The sequence below is a fragment of the Erinaceus europaeus genome, unplaced genomic scaffold (genome assembly GCF_950295315.1).
Source record: "Erinaceus europaeus unplaced genomic scaffold, mEriEur2.1 scaffold_553, whole genome shotgun sequence".
NCBI lineage: Eukaryota > Metazoa > Chordata > Mammalia > Eulipotyphla > Erinaceidae > Erinaceus > Erinaceus europaeus.
The window spans coordinates 66103-81737 of NW_026648095.1; the positions used below are offsets into that span (position 1 = coordinate 66103).

At 47.8% G+C, this 15635-nt stretch overlaps 1 protein-coding gene across 1 annotated transcript in view; it reads right to left on the minus strand.

The window, feature by feature from the left end:
- Window positions 1–11334, minus strand: part of PCP4 (Purkinje cell protein 4) — a gene marked incomplete at its 5' end in the record, with an annotated part of 30420 nt that extends 19086 nt beyond the window's left edge. Inside the window, one exon of the mRNA XM_060184726.1 lies at window positions 11283–11334. Within this exon, the coding sequence (XP_060040709.1) occupies window positions 11283–11334 (52 nt within the window). The remainder of the gene's footprint in view (window positions 1–11282) is intronic.
- Window positions 11335–15635: the final 4301 nt, after the last annotated feature.

Sequence of the window (15635 nt, forward strand, 5' to 3'; positions counted from 1 at the left end):
AGTTACGATAATCAGTGAGATAAGTCAGGAGCATAGCTTTGCTCATGTGGGAGATAGGTGACCAAAGGAGAAAATTTACAATAATTATTAACAATAGCCAACTTGTGTCTCTGTCTCTTTCCCTAGCTCCCCCTCATGTCTCACTTCCTCTCTGCCTCTGTCTAATTAATTAATTAATCTTAAAAAAAACAAAAAACAGCCAACTTGACTCTTGGATTCTTCAAACCAAGGTGGTTATTAGAGGGAGGGAATGAGAAAGGGGCTGGGAGACAGTGGCGTGGGGGAACAGATGCAGAGGCTGCATCGCTGTGATACTGCTGAAACCTCAGTGCTGAGTGAGTGTAGTCCTTTTTGAGAGAGAGAGGGAGGGAGAGGGAGAGGGAGAGAGAGAGAGAGAAAGAGGCAGGGGGAGAGAGAGAGAGAGAGAGATTGAGATCACAGCAGCAAAGCTTCCTTCAATGCTGTGGCCCCAGGCTTGAGCCAGTAAGCATTTGCTCTTGCTCAGAGACAAGTTTTTTAGTTACTGACTTTCCCAACTGCTGGAACTCTTTTTGGAATGTTTCAAACAATAATAATGATGACGGTGGTGGTGGTGGTGATGACATAGGGGTGGTACAGAGGATAAAGTTTTGTACTCTCCAGCCTAAGGTTCCAAGTTCAACTTCTGGCATCACATGTACCACAGTGATGCTCTGTTCGAATAAATGAATCTTTTTTAAAACAAAATAACAGAGAATCTGGGCGGTGGCTCACCCAGTAGAACACACAAGTCACCAAGCACAGAGACCCAGGTTCAAGACCCTTGTTCCCACCTGCAGGGAGGCAGCTTCATGAGCAGGGCAGCAGGTGTCTCTGTGTCTCCCCCTCTCTATCCACATGTGCAAGACAGTGTTCTCACAGGCTGAGCTACTTTGCCAGACACCAAAGAGAGTCTAACCCCAAACCTCATGCGCTCTATTCTTGCCTTTAGGCTCCTGATTATTAAACAATTTGCTTCATATCCTTAATGCTCTTTCAGCCACCAAGTTGCAGATGCTGCCATGACACCATCCTGACCCCCCTGGGCAGATGCCCTCACCAATGTGTCCCGGAACCTCCCCTCCCCAGAGCCCTGCCCCACTAGGGACAGACAGAGACAGGCTGGGGGTGTGGATCCACCTGCCAACAACCATGTCCAGTGGTAGTTACAGAAACCAGAACTCCAGCCCCTGCACCCAACAATGATCCTGGGCCCATGCTCCCAGAGGGATAAAGAACAGGAAAGCTTTCAAGGGAGGGGACAGGATACAGAGCTCTGGTGATAGGAACTGTGTGGAATTGTACCCCTCTTATCCTATGGTCATGTCAGTATTTCCATTTTATAAATAAAATAATAATAAAAGAAGAGAGAGGATGTATCAAATATTAAAATCATAATAACAAATACTACACTTGATCTTAGCCAAAGGAATAGGGAAACTCCCCATGGAGAAGACGGGATACGGAACTCTGGTGGTAGAAATTGTATGAAATTGTACCCCTCTTATCCCACAATCTTGCCGATCATTATTAAATCAAAAAAGATGTTCCAGGGTCCAATCTTCCAATCTGTTCTCAGCATGCTTAAAGATCATGAGAATAGGCCATGTCCTGGAAACAGCAGAGGTCCTGGGAGAGGAGTGACACATCTGATTGGATAAACTAAAGTGAACTCAATCTTGGCCATTAATTAGCATTGATCAGCTGCCCACTGCGAGTCAGTAAGGCTGGAAGAATCCAGGAAGGGTTAGCAGGCTGAGCTCCGGTGCTCTCCCAGACACCCATGGCTTCAGGGGGTTGTGGCCATCTTGGGGGGGGGGGCTTGGGGTGCTCGTGGAGGGACATGAAGCCTCCCTCTTCCTGCACAGCTCAGCTTGGAGTGCCGAGGAAAAGCCTGTCTCTGATGACAGCCCAGCCTAACCCTCCTTCCTCATGAAGAGCACTCTCCCCAACCATAACTCATAATCCCACCAGCTCACCTGAGTCCCCGGCTACAGAGACCCACAGGGGGCAGCCTTCTGTGGGTGCAGCCCAGAAGGTAACCCAGATGGGCAGATGGGCTCTCTCTACCAGAAGACGGTGCTCATGGCCCCTCTGAGCACAATGGGGAGACATTGCTCACCTCACAGACAGACCACAGAGACGTCACCTGCCCCACTAGGGTCCAGAGCGCAGTGACAGCACATTTTTCAGATACTCCACAGGCTTAGCTTAATAGAGATTGAGTTATTGCATATATATGGAGAGAGATAGAGAGAGAGAGAGAGCACTGCTTAGCACTGGCTTGTGGTGCTGCGGGGATTGAACCTGGAAGCTCAGGGGAGGCTGAGCCACGGAAGGTGGAAGCCGTTGTGTGTCACCCAGGCCCCAAATGAGTCCTTCAAGGGGAGCTCTTAGCACTGCATAATGGCTCCAGTGCTTCTCTATGGTTCCTGGGGCTTCTCAAGGTGACAGGTAGCACAAATCTATCAGCAACTGCTCTGAAGTTACTTCAAGAAAGATGGAAAAGAGAGGAAGGAAGAAGAAGATGGATGAAAGAAAGGAAGGAAGGAAGTGAGAAAGGAAAGAGGAAGAGAAGAAGGCAGACGAGAAAGAAGGAAGGAAAGAGGGAAGCAGCATACGGGTAAGCCGGGGCAGAGAGCAAAATGATGAAGCCAAGAGACTCTCGTGCTTGCATTTTCCTACGTAAAAAGATGTCAAAATGACCCTGGGTCCATGCTCCTAGAGGGATAGAGAATAGGAAAGCTATCAAGGGAGGGGATGGGATACGGTGTTCTGGTGGTCGGAATTGTATGGAATTGTACCCCTCTTATCCTACGGTCTTGTTGGCATTTCCATTTTATAAATTTAAAAAATTTAAGAAGATGTCAATGACACTTCTTAAAAATTTAAGAAGATGCCCTTAACACTTGAGTCTCTGTAAACAAGATGGGGAGAAAGATTCAAGTTGAAGGATCAAGATACTGCCCACAGGGCCAGGGAAACAGCACAATTGTTCTGCAAAAAGATCCTCATGCCTAAGGCTCTGAGGTCCAGGCTCAATTCCTAGAACCACCATAAACCAAAGCCGAGCAGGACATTGGCTAAAAAATGTAGACAAGGAAGCTAGAACTCCCACCTTCTGCAGCCCATAAAGAATCTTGGTCCAGAGGGGGAGAAATTTTAGGGGGGAGATGATCAGAGGGTTCTAAGCTCCAATTCCATCAGGACCCAGAGAGAGAAGAGGAAAAAAAGGAAGGACACTCCGAAGTAGTCACAGGTGTAGATGTGACTTGGAAAGGAAGAGAAGGCAGGGCCAGAGAAAATAATGGGCAAATATCTATAAAATAGACAGTTATAGAAATAGTAATCAGCTCATGTCTGTGACCTTGGGAGAACCACTGCAGTTTCCAATGGAGGGAATGGGGGCCCAGAACTCTGGGGGTGGGAACAGTGCTGTACGCTTGTTATTTTGTTGTCAGGAGAACTTGGCAATATCGAAGTTGTAAATGAGTGTGATTTGTACAAGAGTGCAGCAATTCCACTTACAGGAATTTCTCTCTAGATAAAAAGCCACATGTCTGCAGCTGGTAAGTGTCTAGCAGTAGAACGCAATGGAAGTCCCGAGCGTCACCAAACAGATAAAGTCTACTGAATATATTGTGATCCCACTCAGAGAAGTGGAGAAATAAGATCAGAAGGGAAAATTCTAAGCAGAACTTGGACTGGGTTCGGTGTATTGCACCAAAGTGAAGGATTCTGGGGGGACGTGGGGGGCTCAGGTCCTGGAACGTGATGGCAGAGGAGGACCTAGTGGGGCTTGAATTGTTCTGTGGAAAACTGAGAAATGTTACACATGTACTGACTCCTATACTTTACTGTTGACTGTAAACCATTAATCCCCCAATGAATATAGAGAGAGACATGCAAAAAATAATTATGTCACATCATAATTTTGTAAATCAATATTAAATCACTAGTAAAAAAGATGAAGACTTTGATCTTAAGAAAGATCTTTTAATGAATTTTAATTTTTAAGTAAAAGCAAGTTGTATTCCTATTTAATTAGCTAATTTTAATACATTCATGGAGGAAAAGAATTCTACCGTGAATCCCTCTTGGTGTTGACTGCGATCTGAATATCTATTGGAGGAGAGCACCTGGTGTCCTGGTTTTACGTGTGAGGCCCACAAGTCATCTATAAGAGGAGAAAAACACTATAACTGAGAAAGGGGAAGAGATCTGAGAATTCTATCTCCTTCCTTCTCCCCGCTCTCCAACTCCTGTGGCTAATGATTTTCTCCTTGTTCTTTTTAATAAAGTTAGATTTTTTTCCCTTAAAATAAGCCATGTACACTGAACTGGATTGGGGTGGTTGCCTGTTGTAGTGAACATGTAACCACAGTAACCATAGCAACCACAGTGTGCCTACAGAGTGTGGTAAGACAGAGACGTGTGTATAAGTAGGATAAGAAGGACTCTAATGTCAACCTGAACCTGATTGGCCAGTGGTGACGTAACCTTAAAACCAGAGGCAAGTTAGTAGATATAGAGGCTCAGAAACCAGCCCGATGAAGCCCCTTTGCCATTACTGACCGGGGTGCTGCCGGGGCTGGTAAGGAAACTTAAGCACACGCGGCTAGGCTAGGTAGCTGCTTCCCCGGCTTCCAGAGACCCTCGTTCATCTGGTCGCACCAGCGGACGAAGGACCTCCAGTTCAGCAAAACAGCGGCTGGTGACCATGTCGTGAGCCTTACCTGCTGTGAACAGCTACTGTGTATGTTGTGGGTACTGTGTGACCCTTCTCTGGCATCTGAATAAGTAAAGAATTATTGCTTCACCCCAACACGCTCTCCGAGTGAGTCCTTACTCCTATACCTTGCCTGTGACACCTGTGTAGGTGGACACTCTGGAGTCCAAGGTGGCAGAGGGACTGAGGAGGGAGCTAGAAATGCTTTTTTATCTGAAACAAAGAGCCTCAAAGGGCAGGAAGGTCTGACTGCCCCCCCACCCTTGCAGGTGACCTGGAATTGACCCCTTGGGTGGCCCTGACCCCTGCCTGCCCTTATTATGCTAAAACTCACTTTGGAAGCTACTGGGGCAGCAGTCAGGGGCTCTCTCCCCTGGGGCCCTGCTCAGAGCTGGCTCTGTCCCTGCAAGGTTGGCACCAAGCCCCAGTAATAACCCTGGAAATAAAAAGAGAAAGAGAGGGAGAGGGAGAGGAGAAGAGAGGGAGAGGAAGGAGATACCACTGCGGTCTTCCACTGCCTGGGAAGCCTCCCTGTGCAAGTGCTGACATGTGGTGACTGGGGACACAAAGCCAAGTCTTCACAGGAAGGAAGGTGCTGCCCTTCCAGAAATGCCAGGAATGCCACCCTCAGCCCTGATACCTGAGCAGATTTACTTTCCCCTCCAGGGCTATCACTGGAGTTGGGTGTTTGCACTAGGAATCCACTGTGCCTGGAGACCCTTTTTTTAGTTTTGTTGTCTTTGTTGTTGTTGTTGTTAGATAGGACAGAGAGAAATGGAGAGAGGAGGGGAAGACAGAGAGTGAGAGAAAGACAGACACCTGCAGACCTGCTTCACCGCCTGTGAAGAGACTCCCCTGGAGGTGGGGAGTCGGGGACTCAAACTGGGATCCCTATGTGGGTTCTTGCACTTCACGCCACGTGCGCTTAACCTGCTGCGCTACCACACCACCCCCACGTGATCGGTTTTAAGTGAAATTCGGGTCCAGCACCTTCGTCGCCATTTAAAATCACACAGGACTCTTGCTCTGTGACTTTAGAATCACCTCCAACTTTCAAGACCCCCTTCACTACCCAGAAGTGAATTATAAGTAAAATGAAACAGAGGAAAACCTTTTTTGCATAGTGTCTTGAACCTCCTCATTTCACTGCTTTTTCCTTTCTTCTTTTTTCCTCTTTCTTTCTCTTTCTTTCTTTCTTTCTATTTTAATTAGATAGAGCTGAGAGGAATTGAGAGGGAGAGGGGAACAAGAGAGAGAGAGAGACACCTGCAGACCTGCTTCACCGCTCACACCTGAAGCTCCCCACATACACACAGGTAGGCAGCATGAGCTCAGAACTGGGGACTTGCTCAGATTAACGTGTGCACACTGCTTTCACTGCTTTTTCTGTCTGCAGCAAAGATACATTCTTCCGTCACTAGATTTGTGGCTAAAGGAACACCCATGGATCTAAATGGCAGGCAACAAACAGTGTCCTTTATAACAGCTGAAAATAATGTATATGGGGAGTCGGGCGGTAGCGCAGTGGATTAAGCGCACGTGGTGTAAAGCACAAGGACCAACATAAGGATCCCAGTTCGAGCCCCCAGCTCTCCAACTGCAGGGGAGTCGCTTCACAGGCGGTGAAGCAGGTCTGCAGGTGTCTGTCTTTCTCTCCCCCTCTCTGTCTTCCCCTCCTCTCTCCATTTCTCTCTGTCCTATCCAACATCAATGACATCATCAACAACAATAATAACTAGAACAATAAAAAAACAAGGGCAACAAAAAAGAGAATAAATAAATAAATATTAAAAATCTTTAAAAAAAGAAAGAAAGGAAATATATATATATATACATTGGTCCCAAATTTTGGACAAGCAGACCTGCTTCAGTTGACAGATGGACATTTAATGAAACCCTTGGTGTCCAGTCCTTCCTCTGCCCTGTCCTCAGACCTCAACCTCACATGGCATGACACTCAGGCCCTGAGTGAGTCCTTCTCAAAGTGGGGCCCAGGTACCTGGAGGGGCCTCTCTCTCCCTTGAGGAAGCTCCCAGGGTCCACAGGACTCTAGTCCTGAAGCTCCTTTCACGTCCCACCCTCGTCACTCAAAGGTAGCCCCTGCAGGCTGGAGTTCACGTGTTGGGGCAACTTCTTCCCAATGGAAATGCCCCCACTCTTTGCTCTAAAATTTCTTGTGCTCTGGAAAAATGAAATGGCCTTTCTTTTCTTTTTATTTATTTCTTAGCATGTTATTGATGTGAACAAGCCATGGATTTTTCATTCTATTTTGTCATGAATTAACAAGTGAGCCTTTTAACATTTCTCTCAGCAGATATGATCAGCAGAAAAGCTCACGGGGGAGTTTTTAAGAATAGAGAAAAGTTTTATTCCCTTTTATTTGCTGTTCTTATTTATCTTTTTTTAAAAAAATATTTTTAATTGCCCCTCCTCTCTCAGTGTTTCTGACTCTGTCCAATAAAATATAAAGAAAGAAAAAAAAGAAGGAAAAAATGGATTCATAGTGCTGGCACCGAGCCCCAGTGATCTCAGTGATCGCAAGAAAATAACAAATAAAATCTACGTCCCTTTAAAAAACTCTCTGCTGGCCTGCCCAGCCACTTTTCTGCACTTTATCCGCTGGGATGTGCTACCATGAATTCCTTCTCCATAAGCACCTGACATTTGCTCTGTGTCCCCTGGGATGCTTTTCAGCTTGGGAAATGCAGGACCCCTGGTGACAGCCCTGTTGTGTGGAGACTACTGTGTTTCTTGGCTGTTTCCTGGTCGGTGGTCGCCCCTCCCCAGAGCTGAATCAGGTCCTGCTGCTGGGACCCCCCCTGCAAAGAATTCTTTGCATGGAAGGGATGTTGTTTTGACAACTCAGTCCCACCTCAGAGGCTGGAGGCTATTAACTCCTGTCAATCTTCCTTCTCCAAGCAACTAGCATTCTATGCAGGGGAGAGGGAGAAAGGCCTGAGTGGGGGTACAAGACCCCCAGAATTTTCCTGTCTCCTGGGCCAGGGCTACACAGATTCCTCCTGGAGCCACACCCATCACAGTCTTCACCTTTGTCTGTGGTGTGGCGAGGGCCTGGCCAGCAGAACGTAGCCTTGAAAGCTGCCTTTCTGTTTCTAGACCAGGCGTTAGCAGCTGAGCTGTGAGATTCAGCCCAGTTTACGGATCTCATTCACCTTCTCTCCCAAGGCACATCAGACAGTCTGTGTCTGGTCTTAGGGGGCTTGTCTGCACTGTCTGCTCTAATGTGGACGTTTTTAGACACACAGGCTCTTCTGTGTATGAAATAATGACCTTTTCATCCCAGCGGTCATCACATTGACAGTGTCCAAAGGCATGGCTAAAAATAGGTGGGAAGTAACCCAGGTGTCCAAAATCAGATGAGTGGCTGAGAAGGTTGTGGTCTAGAAACACAGTGGAGGGAGTTGGGCTGTAGCTCAGCGGGTTAAGCGCAGGGGGCGCAAAGCACAAGGACCGGCATAAGGATCCCGGTTCGAGACCCCGGCTCCCCACCTGCAGGGGAGGAGTCGCTTCACAGGCAGTGAAGCAGGTCTGCAGGTGTCTGTCTTTCTCTCCTCCTCTCTGTCTTCCCCTCCCTCTCCATTTCTCTCTGTCCTATCCAACAACAATAATAACTACAACAATAAAACAACAAGGGCAACAAAAGGGAAGAAATAAACAAAATAAAATATTTTTAAAAAAGAAAGAAAGAAACACAGTGGAATACTATTCAGCAGTGAAGAAGGATGAAGTCATCGTCTTCATCTCTTGGATGGAGCTGGAAGGAATCCTGTGAAGTGAGATCAGCCAGAAAGAGAAGGATAAAGATGGGATGGTCTCACTCATGGACAGAAGTTGAAGGGGAAACACAAAGCAGAATTTGGACTGGGTTTGGTGTTTTGCACCAAAGTAAAGGATTCTGGGAAGGAGGGAGGGACTTTCAAGTCCTGGTGCTGATGGTGAGAGTGTCTTGTAGAAACCTGAGAAATCACACACATTCACCAACAACTGTGTTTGCTGTTGACTGTCAATCACTTACCTCCCCAAGTAAAACAATAAATAAGGCAACAGGTGTGGGGGCGGGAGTGTGCAGCAGAGAAGCCTGTTACAGAACTCGTGTCTTTCTTGGGCCTCAACTCAAGGATGGAGGAGGCCGAGTGTCTTTGGACCCTGAAACCGTTTTCACAGCTGGTGTCTGAGGCCCGCCGTGTCCATTGCTGACTGCACAGGGACCCCAAATACCAGCCACTCAGAAGCCGAGTTCATCTGTAATGACCAAAAGCAAGAGCAGGGACCAGGAGGTGGTGTACTTGGATGAGCACACGTGTTACCGTGTGCAAAGATCCGGGTTCAAGCCCCTGCTCTCCATCTGCAAGAAGGCGGCTTCATGGGTGATGAAGCAGGCCTGCGGGTGTCCTTCTTGCTCTCTGTCTCCCTCTCCCCTCTCAATTTCTCTCTTTCCTATTAAATAAAATAGAAAGAAATTAAAAAAAAAAAAGGAAGGAAGGAAGGAAGGAAGGAAAGAAGGAAGGAAAAGTGACCACCAGGAGAAGTGGATTCATAGTATTAACCCCCAGCAATAACTTCCTGCCAAACAATAAAAAGAGAGAGAGAGAACCTAAGTCCAGCCACATGAGGACCCTGATGGGGTCCCTGGCACCCACAGAGAGCTCTGCCATTATTAATTCCCACACCACCACCACTAACAGCACACCCAGCTCTAACTCTAGCGCCCACACTGTCCCCACCCCCTCTCTTTCCCAGCTCCCCAGGCCACCCTCAGTTTCTCAAGCTATAAAATAGAATGACTGGAGGCTGGGCAGTGACACACCTACCTGAATTTACTTATCACCATCCACAAGGACCCAGGTTCAAGCCCCCGGTCCCCACATGCAGGAGGGAAGCTTCACGAGTGATGGAGCAGTGCTGCAGGTGTCTCTCTGTCTCTCCCACTCCTCTCAATTTCTCTATGTCTCAAGCAAATGAAAAAATAAATAAGGGTTGGAGGGCAGTGGTGCACCCAGTTAAGCACACATGATACCACGTGCAAGGTCCTGGGTTCAAGCTTCCGCTCCCCACCTGCAGGGGGGACACTTCAGGATGGTGAAGCAGGTCTGCAGGTGTCTGTCTTTCTCCCTCCCTCTCTATCTCCCCCTCCTCTCTCCATTTCTCTCTGTCCATCCAATAAAACGGAAAGAGAATAAATAATAAGAAAGGGAAAAGGAAAGGAAAGGATCCATATCAGCCACTTGAGAGTGGCCGCTTCATCACAAAGGCACTCGGCCCTAACCATAACCATGGTGGCAATAAAAATAGCAGGACGTTCAGTGCAGGAGCCTGTGTGACCTCTGCATCCCTGCAGGCCTGAGCTCCCATTCTGTGGTCATAGCTGGGAACCTTCTAGTTGCACCCATTGCCAGACCCATCTTCCTCGAGTGGTAGAGGATTTCTCCCCAGAGCCCTGCCCCACTAGGGACAGACAGAGACAGGCTGGGGGTGTGGATCCACCTGCCAACACCCATGTCCAGCGGAGAAGCAGTGACAGAAGCTAGAACTCCCACCTTCTGCTTCCCATAAATAATTCTGATCCAATCTCCCAGAGGGATAAAGAACAGGGAAGCTGGGAGTCAGGCTGTAGCGCAGCGGGTTAAGCGCAGGTGGCACAAAGCACAAGGACCGGCATAAGGATCCCGGTTCGAACCCCGGCTCCCCACCTGCAGGGGAGGAGTCGCTTCACAGGCGGTGAAGCAGGTCTGCAGGTGTCTATATTTCTCTCCTCCTCTCTGTCTTCCCCTCCTCTCTCCATTTCTCTCTGTCCTATCCAACAGCAACGACAACAACAATAATAACTACAACAATAAAACAACAAGGGCAACAAAAGGGAATAAATAAATAAAATAAAATATTAAAAAAAAAGAACAGGGAAGCTTCCAATGGAGGGGATGGGGCAGAGAACACTGGTGGTGGGAACCGTGTAGAATTTTACCCCTGTTATCTTATGGTTTTGTCAGTATTACCTATTTTTATTTTAAAAATAAATTAAATAAATAAAATTAAAGAGTTAACAGGGTGACCGTTCCTATGGTGAAATCCTGGGAGAATGGGAAGGGTATCACAGAGCTCAGGCCTCTGGTTTTGATCTGCTGGTGGCTCCTGAGGTGACACTCTGGGGCCATCTCTATGCAGGAGGCTGGAGCAACCAGAAAACTGAGCACTTCACAGTTTTCAAAGCACTTATCTCATTTGATCTCATTTTCTCCTCACCACCAATGCTAATGAAGAAAGCAGAGGACTATATTTGCATCATAATTACCACCTCACCCAAAGTGGGAACCACCCCCCCTTCCCTGGGGGAAGAAATCCCACTCCTGACCCTGCATTTATCCCAGCTCCTCCTCCTTGGTGACACCAGACCTTGGCGCTGAGACTCGCTCAAGCCCACTCGCACTGGATGGAAGGCAAGGGCCCCACCTGCCACACTCCCCGGGGGTGCAGAAAAGACAAACACACGCCTTGGCGGGTTTCTCCCCGCTCTCACCATTTTCTCCGGAAGTCTTGTCTTTCCCGTTGGTCGCTCCAGCACCTTGTCTCTAAAGACGCAGAGAAAGAGAAGAAAGGAGAGAGATCTCAACTCCACAGACAATGACCTTTGTGTCATTTATTGTTTCAAATGTCACCTGCACAGTATCAAACTTTCAGTCCCTTTAGCTTGGCAGGCTGAAGCTCTGTTCTCCTGACACCAGGAATCAATCCCAGGAATTCACCCCAAAGAGGATGCCCTGAATTGCACACATTGACTCGCTCTCACACATCTAAGGGTCCCGGGATGGGAGACTATGCTGGTGGTGGAAAGTGAGGCCACAGACAGATTTGGGGACCAGGCAGCAACATGCACCGTTAACACATATTACAGAGCACAAGGGGATGCATTGGATCGACCTTCCCGTGGTGCATCCCGTGAGTACCCATTCATTGGGGAAACTGACGATCCTTCCTAGCCGACTGAATCCACATGGATCCCAGTCACTTTCAAAGCCAGCAACAAGCAGCTCCTGACAGCTTTCAACCTGACGCTGTTGACTGGCTACGGAAGAAGGGCAAACGCTAGAAGAAGAAAAACAGAACACAAGGACACAAGTTCCAGCCCCTGGTCCCCACCTGCAAGGGGAAGCTTCATGAGCAGCAAAGCAGGTCTGCAGGTGTCTCTCTGTCTCTCTCCTCCTCTATCTCCCCTCCCCTCTCAATGTCTCTCTGTCCTCTCTAGTATAATAGAAATGAAAAGGTGCCAGACAGTTAAGTGCACACATCATAGTGCACAAAGACACGAGTTCAAGCCCCTGGTCCCCACCTGCAGGGGGGAAGCTTCACAAGTGGTGAAGCAGGGCTGCAGGTGTCTCTCTGTCCCTCTATTTCTCCCTCCCTTCTCAATTTCTCTCTGTCATATCCTATAATAAATAAATGAATAGTTCTACTATAAAAAAAAAAGAAAGGAAGGAAGGAAGGAAGGAAGGGAGGGAGGGAGGGAGGGAGGGAGGAAGAAAAATGGCCACTGTGAGTGGTGAGTGGAGGAGAAAGGGAAGAAGAGGAAAAGGAGGAGGAAGAGGAGGAAGGGAAGAAAAAGAGGAGGAGAAGGAGGAAGAAGAAGGAGAAGAGGGAGATGGAGAGAGAGGAATATAAGGAGGGGGAGGAGAAGGAGAAAGAGAAGGAGAAAAAGAAGAGGAAGAAGAGGAAGAAGGAGGAGGAGGGGGAGGGGGAGGAGGAGAAGGAGAAGAAGAAGAGGAAGAAGAAGAAGAAGAAGAAGAAGAAGAAGAAGAAGAAGAAGAAGAAGAAGAAGAAGAAGAAGAAGAAGAAGAAGAAGAAAGATAAGGAGAAGGAGAAGGAGAAGGAGGAGAAGGAGGAGAAGGAGAAGGAGAAGGAGAAGGAGGAGAAGGAGAAGGAGAAGGAGAAGGAGAAGGAGAAGGAGAAGAAGAAGAAGGAGAAGGAGAAGGAGAAGGAGAAGGAGAAGGAGAAGGAGGAGAAGGAGAAGGAGAAGGAGAAGGAGAAGGAGAAGGAGGAGAAGGAGAAGGAGAAGGAGAAGGAGAAGAAGAAGGGGAAGAAGCTGTATCCTCACAACACTATGTTCATGAGTTACTGTCACATACACTTTAGTCAACATAAAGGACCCGATATTACTATGCAGAGCTTGTCCTATTGTTGACTTGTGTGTGGATGATAACCAGCTGGGAGAGCCTCGGCCAACTGCCAGGACCCCGAGATTCGACGTGTCTCTCTGGGTTGAGAGAAAATCACCTCAGTCACTTCACAGTTTATCTGAGGAGTCTGAGGGGCCGGCACCCAGGCACCTGGAGGTGGGAGAGTGTCAGGTGTGCCCCTGACCAGAACTCCAGACAGTATTTATTGATAAAATCACATCCAAAGGAACAGAGAGATCCAAGATGCTTCTAGGTGAGACAATCAGAAAACGTCTTCAATACTTGTGCCTCCATTCATGTCTGTGTCTTTCCTTGAGCAATTTCTGCTGACTGGGTTGACCAACAGAATCAATGGTTGGTGGTTAGACTTGCGCCTGTGGGCAAAACCAGTCCGAGTGGAGAATGTCTGAGGAACTGTGCAACGTTCACGAGACATGCAGACTGGTCTGTGTATTTTATCAAAGCATGTCCAACAACTCTCCAGAAAAAAAAAAAAGTTCAGAATCATTCTGCTCCACGGAAGAAGGAGAAATGTTCTCTCAGTTAACATCAGGAAGCATGCCTGGAGTTAGAAAAGGCTGAAGAGACCATCTTACATTTCCAGGTGGAAAAGAAACAGGCCAGACGGGGAGCCTGACTTCTCCAAGGTCACCTGGCTAATTGGCAGTTGGCAGCACGCTCAGGACTGGGGATGGACTTCCTTGCCAAGGCGTCAGTGCTGTGCAGAAATGTTCTATAACTGTGTAAATTGGACCTTGGAGAGAGAAACAGGGCCTAAATAAGAAGGAAAGCCATTGAAGGTGAAACTCACTAAGGAAAGGAAGGAAGGAAGGAAGGAAGGAAGGAAGGAAGGAAGGAAGGAAGGGAGGAAGGGAGGAAGGGAGGAAGGGAGGGAGGGAGGGAGGGAGGGAGGGAGGAAGGGAGGGAGAGAGAGAGAGAGAGAAAGGAAAGAAAGAAAGAAAGAAAGAAAGAAAGAAAGAAAGAAAGAAAGAAAGGAAAAAAGAAAGGTGTCTTCAAGAAGGACACCTCTTCTAGGATGTTAACTTAGAAACTTTATAAAAGGAACAAGTGATTCCTCTATGCCACCATGAGAAAGCTCTTTGGTCAACTCTTTCAAGATTTACTTGACTTAGTTCACATGAGATAGTCACACGAGAGAGAAAGAGAAGTCGGAGCACCACTCTGGCTGTGAGGTGAGGACGCTCAAGTCAGGAGACTCAGACAAGCAACTCCTGCAGGCTAAGAGCTGAGCTACCTCTCGGAGCCTGAGTTAAGTCTTTTTTTCCCCCTTATTGGGGGATTAATGTTTTACATTTGACAGTGAATACAACAGTTTTTACATGCATAACATTTCCCAGTTTTCCACATAACGATACAACTCCCTCTAGGTCCTCTGTCATCTGTTTCCAGGACCTGGACTCTCCCCCCACTGAGTTAAGTCTTGATGAATCAAGATGTTGATAGAGAACCTGGGGAAATTCTTGTTTTCAGGTGCTGACTAGTGCAAACCAATGGGTGAAAGATAAAGAAAAACCTATGTTAAGGTTGTGGGTTCGAGACTAAGAGCCGGCCCGTGGAGTCGGCAAGGAGGAATTGTATGAACATGAGCGGGCCACACACAGGATTCTGGGCCCTGCACAAAGGGAGCTTTTGTCAGGGCTGCAGGCTGAGAGCAGAAAGCTCATCACAGAGCCGAGGCTGCAGGGCTGAGGGCTGGACTCGGGCCCCTGCTCAGGGTCTGGCTGCCTCAGTGACCGTCCCTCATCCTGCACGGCTGTGTCTGCGAAGTTTAGCTCAGGACATAGAGGCTGCATCGCCTGTCAGTGTAAGATACGCTACTGGGGAGGTGGGGTGGGGGCACTACCTTCCTCAAGGCCTCCTGTCATCTGGGGCTTCTCTCCTTCCCCTTCTGACAGTTTGCTCAGTTAACTCTTCCTTAGCCTGGATATTCTCTTTTCACCTCATAAACAGGCTTCACCATGTCTGAGCACACAGCTGCCTTGTGCAGAGGACAACCCAAGAGAGAGGAGGCCAAGAAAACACACACACACACTCATACTCACACACACATACACTCACACACACACTCTCAAACACACACTCACACACATACACACACACACTCACACACACACTCACACATATACACACTCACACACACTCACACACACACACACACTCTCACACATACACACACTCTCAAACACACACACACATACACACTCACACACACACACATACACACACACATATACACATACACATACTCAGACACACACTCACACACACACATACACACACACTCACACATACATACACACACTCACACACATACACACTCACACACACTTATACACACATACACACTCACACACATACACACACTCACACACACATACACTCACACACTTACACACACATACACTCACACACACTCACACACTTACACACACATACACTCACACACACTCACATGCACACACACACACTCTCACACACACACACTCTCTCACACACACATACACTCACACACACACATACACTCACACACACACATACACACACTCACACACACACATACACTCACACACACATACACACACTCACACACACATACACACTCTCTCACACACATACACACACACTCACACACACATACACACTCTCACACACACACTCACACTCACACACACATACAC